Raw genomic sequence first — 6,806 nt, 5'->3', positions numbered from 1 at the left:
TGCTGAAGCTCTGCTAAAGTATGTTGACGTTCTCATACAGCAGGCCAGGGGCATGTTGACGTTCTTATACAGTAGGCCAGGGGCATGTTGACGTTCTCATACAGTAGGCCAGGGGCATGTTGACATTCTCATACAGCAGGCCAGGGGCATGTTGACGTTCTCATACAGTAGGCCAGGGGCATGTTGACGTTCTCATACAGCAGGCCAGGGGCATGTTGACGTTCTCATACAGCAGGCCAGGGGCATGTTGACGTTCTCATACAGCAGGCCAGGGGCATGTTGACGTTCTCATACAGTAGGCCAGGGGCATGTTGACGTTCTCATACAGCAGGCCAGGGGCATGTTGACGTTCTCATACAGTAGGCCAGGGGCATGTTGACGTTCTCATACAGCAGGCCAGGGGCATGTTGACGTTCTCATACAGCAGGCCAGGGGCATGTTGACGTTCTCATACAGCAGGCCAGGGGCATGTTGACGTTCTCATACAGCAGGCCAGGGGCATGTTGACGTTCTCATACAGCAGGCCAGGGGCATGTTGACGTTCTCATACAGTAGGCCAGGGGCATGTTGACGTTCTCATACAGTAGGCCAGGGGCATGTTGACGTTCTCATACAGCAGGCCAGGGGCATGTTGACGTTCTCATACAGCAGGCCAGGGGCATGTTGACGTTCTCATACATCAGGCCAGGGGCATGTTGACATTCTCATACAGCAGGCCAGGGGTAGGTGACCCTGGAAGGGTCGCAGCCACATCGTTTTTTGATTCAACCAACCTGGAAGAAGACCAGGTGTGTTGAATTCAGGCAATCACTGAACTGATCAATTAGCTCAGTTGGTAAGGTGTGGTGCCTAGTTGGGACAAAATCCTGCAGTACCTGAAGCACTCCAGAAACAGGGTTGCCGAGCCCTGCAGTAGTCTGTGACACTCCAGGAACATTGTTGTCTACCCTGCAGTAGGCTGTGATACTCAGGACATTGTTGTCTACCCTGCAGTAGGCTGTGATACTCCAGGGACATTGTTGTCTACCCTGCAGTAGGCTGTGATACTCAGGGACATTGTTGTCTACCCTGCAGTAGGCTGTGATACTCCAGGGACATTGTTGTCTACCCTGCAGTAGGCTGTGATACTCCAGGAACATTGTTGTCTACCCTGCAGTAGGCTGTGATACTCAGGGACATTGTTGTCTACCCTGCAGTAGGCTGTGATACTCAGGGACATTGTTGTCTACCCTGCAGTAGGCTGTGATACTCAGGGACATTGTTGTCTACCCTGCAGTAGGCTGTGATACTCAGGGACATTGTTGTCTACCCTGCAGTAGGCTGTGATACTCAGGGACATTGTTGTCTACCCTGCAGTAGGCTGTGATACACCAGGGACATTGTTGTCTACCCTGCAGTAGGCTGTGATACTCAGGGACATTGTTGTTAACCCTGCAGTAGGCTGTGATACTCAGGGACATTGTTGTTAACCCTGCAGTAGGCTGTGATACTCAGGGACATTGTTGTTAACCCTGCAGTAGGCTGTGATACTCAGGGACATTGTTGTTAACCCTGCAGTAGGCTGTGATACTCAGGGACATTGTTGTTTACCCTGCAGTAGGCTGTGATACTCAGGGACATTGTTGTTAACCCTGCAGTAGGCTGTGATACTCAGGGACATTGTTGTTAACCCTGCAGTAGGCTGTGATACTCAGGGACATTGTTGTTAACCCTGCAGTAGGCTGTGATACTCAGGGACATTGTTGTTAACCCTGCAGTAGGCTGTGATACTCAGGGACATTGTTGTTAACCCTGCAGTAGGCTGTGATACTCAGGGACATTGTTGTTAACCCTGCAGTAGGCTGTGATACTCAGGGACATTGTTGTTAACCCTGCAGTAGGCTGTGATACTCAGGGACATTGTTGCAGTTAACCCTGCCCTGCAGTAGGCTGTGATACTCAGGGACATTGTTGTTAACCCTGCAGTAGGCTGTGATACTCAGGGACATTGTTGTTAACCCTGCAGTAGGCTGTGATACTCAGGGACATTGTTGTTAACCCTGCAGTAGGCTGTGATACTCAGGGACATTGTTGTTAACCCTGCAGTAGGCTGTGATACTCAGGGACATTGTTGTTAACCCTGCAGTAGGCTGTGATACTCAGGGACATTGTTGTTAACCCTGCAGTAGGCTGTGATACTCAGGGACATTGTTGTTAACCCTGCAGTAGGCTGTGATACTCAGGGACATTGTTGTTAACCCTGCAGTAGGCTGTGATACTCAGGGACATTGTTGTTAACCCTGCAGTAGGCTGTGATACTCAGGGACATTGTTTTAACCCTGCAGTAGGCTGTGATACTCAGGGACATTGTTGTTAACCCTGCAGTAGGCTGTGATACTCAGGGACATTGTTGTTAACCCTGCAGTAGGCTGTGATACTCAGGGACATTGTTGTTAACCCTGCAGTAGGCTGTGATACTCAGGGACATTGTTGTCTACCCTGCAGTAGGCTGTGATACTCAGGGACATTGTTGTTAACCCTGCAGTAGGCTGTGATACTCAGGGACATTGTTGTCTACCCTGCAGTAGGCTGTCTGTTTACTTGAAAAGCTTCCGGCGGTGAGAAGACATCCTGGTTTTTAAGGTTGTTGATGGGATGGTGCACCAGACCTGAGTTAAGAGGAACAGTGGGGAGGCGGGAGAGTAACAGACAGACAGGGATGCCATTCATTGTTGTCCTGAGGGAGAGAAGGCTAGAAGGCAGATTTGTAATGTATTTAGACACACAGTGTGTACAAATTGTGGATTATTCTCTTGCTAGTCAGCATCTTCATCCTCGGGGTAAAAATGGCTGTATCAAAACGTCAATAATACAAGTGACAGACAATCTTCTACAGGTTACATACAGAGACCAGATATTCTCTCTCTCTCTCTCCTCAGGGACCCCAACAAGCCTGTTCCTCAGGACACTAAGTTCATCCACACCAAGGCTAACCGCTTCGAGGAGGTAGCCTGGTCTAAGTACAACCCCCAGGATCAGCTGTACCTCCATATCGGCCTGAAGCCCCGCGTCAGGGACCACTACCGAGCCACCAAGGTGGCCTTCTGGAAACACCTGGTTCCCCATCTGTATAACCTCCACGACATGTTCCACTACACCTCTACCACCACCAAGGTACTGCTACATCTCTTTAACTCTCACCTGTATAACCTCCACAACATGTTCCACTACAGCTCTACCACCACCAAGGTACTGCTACATCTCTTTAACTCACACCTGTATAACCTCCACGACATGTTCCACTACACCTCTACCACCACCAAGGTACTGCTACATCTCTTTAACTCACACCTGTATAACCTCCACGACATGATCCACTACACCTCTACCACCACCAAGGTACTGCTACATCTCTTTAACTCACACCTGTATAACCTCCACAACATGATCCACTACACCTCTACCACCACCAAGGTACTGCTACATCTCTTTAACTCACACCTGTATAACCTCCACCACATGATCCACTACACCTCTACCACCACCAAGGTACTGCTACATCTCTTTAACTCACACCTGTATAACCTCCACCACATGTTCCACTACACCTCTACCACCACCAAGGTACTGCTACATCTCTTTAACTCACACCTGTATAACCTCCACAACATGTTCCACTACACCTCTACCACCACCAAGGTACTGCTACATCTCTTTAACTCACACTTCTCTTTCATTTGATTGGTTTCCTAGAAAGTGTGGTGTGATTTGTAAATACACTTTCAATTTAAGTTTGATTTGATATGTGGTGATATGGTTGTATTACCTAACTTAGTTGAATACACTGACTGTAAGAAGTCTCTCTGGATAAGATAAACATTATAATATGTTTGATTTGAAGGTCCCCCCGTCCGAGACGACCCAGAATGCCCTGTCCACCAAGAAGACGTGGCCCTTCAACACCAAGCGGCCCCCCATGTCCCCGGCCTACAACAACGAGGATAATGAGGCGTGGAACGGAGATGAGGAGACCGGGCCGTTGGTCATAGAGAACCCCAGGGACTACTCTACAGAGCTCAGCGTCACCATCGCCGTGGGAGCCTCGCTGCTCTTCCTCAACGTTCTAGCCTTCGCAGCGCTTTACTACCGGAAGGATAAACGGAGGGAGGCTTCGGCAGGTCACCGGGGTCAACTCAGCCCACAGACCCGCCACGGCCAGGCTACGTCCAACGACATCGGTCACCACCAGCGTCCCAACGAGGAGGAGATCATGTCCCTGCAGATCAACCAGACGCACCACGAGTGTGAGGCGATGGGGGTGGGGAACCCGGGGAATGACGGGGGGCTGCATCTGGCCTCGCTTCCCGACTACACTCTGACCCTGCGGAGGTCACCGGACGACATTCCTCTGATGACCCCCAATACCATCACCATGATCCCAAACTCTCTGGTGGGGATGCCCAACCTGCACCCTTACAACACTTTCACAGCCGGGTTCAACTCCACCGGCCTGCCCCACTCCCACTCCACCACCCGGGTATAGCTTTACGGAGGAGAGGGGGATGGTGGAGGAGAGGGTGATGGAGGAGGAGAAGAGGATTCTGTTTTTATAAATATCACAGGGAAAGGGTTTGGGGGGGGGGAAGAAGGCAGGAATAAGTGAGTGGGATTAAAAAGTAAAGAGATTTAACGAGACTTTTACTACCAAGAAGAGGACGGAGAGTGTCTGAGAGGAGAGGAGAGCTCACTGCTTTCTGTGTGGATCTCAAGTTGTGCAGAGCTGCCAAAATCAAATTGCTATTCCTCCCTGCCTCGATGGGATGGAGCTGAGGAGGGAGGGGTCCTTTGTGTTTTATTTTCTAATGATCATTTTAAAAGCCTTTTTAAGCAGACTGACAGGGGAAATGATCAACACATTCTTCTTGAATTCATAACACCAAGAGAAAAGTGTCTTTGTCTTTCGCGTCTTTGTCTCTCCTGAGGAAGACAGACTTCAAACAAAGGCCTCTACCAGGAAATCAGCATCGTTTGAGTCGCTTATTTTGTTTTGTTTCAATGCCTTACAAAAGCTTGTCTTGTTTAGATTTGTTTTAATCATTCTTCATTTCTATTGTTCCCAGAGACTATTCCATGTGGAGTGTGTGATATTTTCACTCAAAAGACACAAGTGACTGAATCATGAACTGAACTGGTACCAAGAGTATCAACTCTACTGCAGTGTTGAAGATGCAGAGAATGAAAAAGCATCTTGGTGCAGCTAGCTTCTCTGTTGCGTACCCACACAACAACCACAGCCACACAGATGGTGGTATCTTTTTTAAAATCTCCCATAGAGAGGATTCGTCTGGAATAGACTCTGCCATCCCAGATGACACCACAGAAATAACAACTATGTTACTGTGATTGTTTTGTTAAGAAAAGGAGAAAAAAAGTCCATATTTTGCAACCAATTTATCTGTTAAGCGATCTGATCTTATCTCTCTCCACGAAGTGTGTACTTTTACACACACACTGCTCAGCGCACCTGTGTGTCGGTGTGCATATAAACATGGTTGTGTGTGCGTGTGTGCATATGTTTGCACATGTGTGTGCAAGCGTGTATGTTTGCACACCAGCGTATCCGTGCACACACGTGTGTGTGTGTGTGTGTGTGTGTGTGTGGGCTTACACAACTGTTTCTTGTGTTTGTAGGGCGTTGTATGTGGTGGCAGGATAGGAGTGGGTGGAGGGTAGGAGTTCTTTCTCATCTTGTTCAGTCGGTTCTCTGTCACCAGTGTTGTTTACGCTGCAGCTGCGTCTCTGGGTCTTTACTGCCAAATAGCACTTGTTATTTTTATTTAAAAATATATATGTCTAATTTTGCTTAAAGTTGACAAAAAATAAATCTATTATTTTACGTGTAAGATAGAAGAAAAAAAATAGCTAAAGATTCAACTGAACTAACTGACATGATTCCATTGACTTTATAAGAAAGGGAGAGAATCTCTTGAAAAGCAGACAGTGACCTGTTTGCACTGAATAGACTACATCAGTGTTCTTGTGTTTCTTTATGTATATATATAAATATGGGCATACATACACATATGTATAGGGCTTTTACAGAGAATTATCCCTCCCATGTAACAACTCTACTACTGAACTACTGTTTAGCAGTTCAGAGAGGTAACTACACTAGGTAACTAGTACTACTGTTTAGCAGTACAGAGAGGTAACTACACTAGGTAACTAGTAATACTGTTTAGCAGTACAGAGAGGTAACTACACTAGGTAACTAGTAATACTGTTTAGCAGTTCAGAGAGGCAACTACACTAGGTAACTAGTACTACTGTTTAGCAGTTCAGAGAGGTAACTACACTAGGTAACTAGTACTACTGTTTAGCAGTTCAGAGAGGTAACTACACTTGGTAACTAGTACTACTGTTAATATCAAACTGAAAGCACCCCCAACATGTATGAAGGTCATCATGAAGCTGAACAACCGACCGCTCCAGGTGGCTTTGTATGAGCTCTATATGTATATTTATGTATAAATATATTTCATATTTATTTATGTATACCAGACGCATACATGCTGATTGTGCCATGTGCCAAATTAAAACCAGAAAAATGGAGACGTTTCACTAAACTTTTTTTCTTGTGCTGAAATTCTTTATTTTTTTGTTGGAAATTCTGTTTCTCCTCTTCGTCATTTCTCAATTTCCATATAGACTGAGATTAGAGTTTTGGAAAAATCACCAAACAGAAATTGTTAATCTCAGTGTTCTCTCTCTTTCATTCTTTCTCTCTCTCTCTTCCCTCTCTCCCTCTTCCCTCTCTCTCTCTCTTC

General features: G+C 46.8%; 1 protein-coding gene across 3 annotated transcripts in view; it reads left to right on the top strand.

The window, feature by feature from the left end:
- LOC112257007 (neuroligin-3-like) overlaps positions 1-6,591 on the top strand; it is a 319,809-nt gene extending 313,218 nt beyond the window's left edge. For all 3 annotated transcript variants that reach the window (XM_042303397.1, XM_042303399.1, XM_042303398.1), the window contains 2 exons: positions 2,919-3,153; positions 3,881-6,591. In XM_042303397.1, coding sequence (XP_042159331.1) covers positions 2,919-3,153; positions 3,881-4,522 — 877 coding nt within the window. In that variant the 3' untranslated portion in view covers positions 4,523-6,591. The remainder of the gene's footprint in view (positions 1-2,918; positions 3,154-3,880) is intronic.
- Positions 6,592-6,806: the final 215 nt, after the last annotated feature.

This window comes from Oncorhynchus tshawytscha, linkage group LG21 (genome assembly GCF_018296145.1).
Source record: "Oncorhynchus tshawytscha isolate Ot180627B linkage group LG21, Otsh_v2.0, whole genome shotgun sequence".
Lineage (NCBI taxonomy): Eukaryota > Metazoa > Chordata > Actinopteri > Salmoniformes > Salmonidae > Oncorhynchus > Oncorhynchus tshawytscha.
The sequence above is the reverse complement of the archived record's forward strand: the minus strand, read 5'-3'. Positions and strand labels throughout refer to the sequence as shown.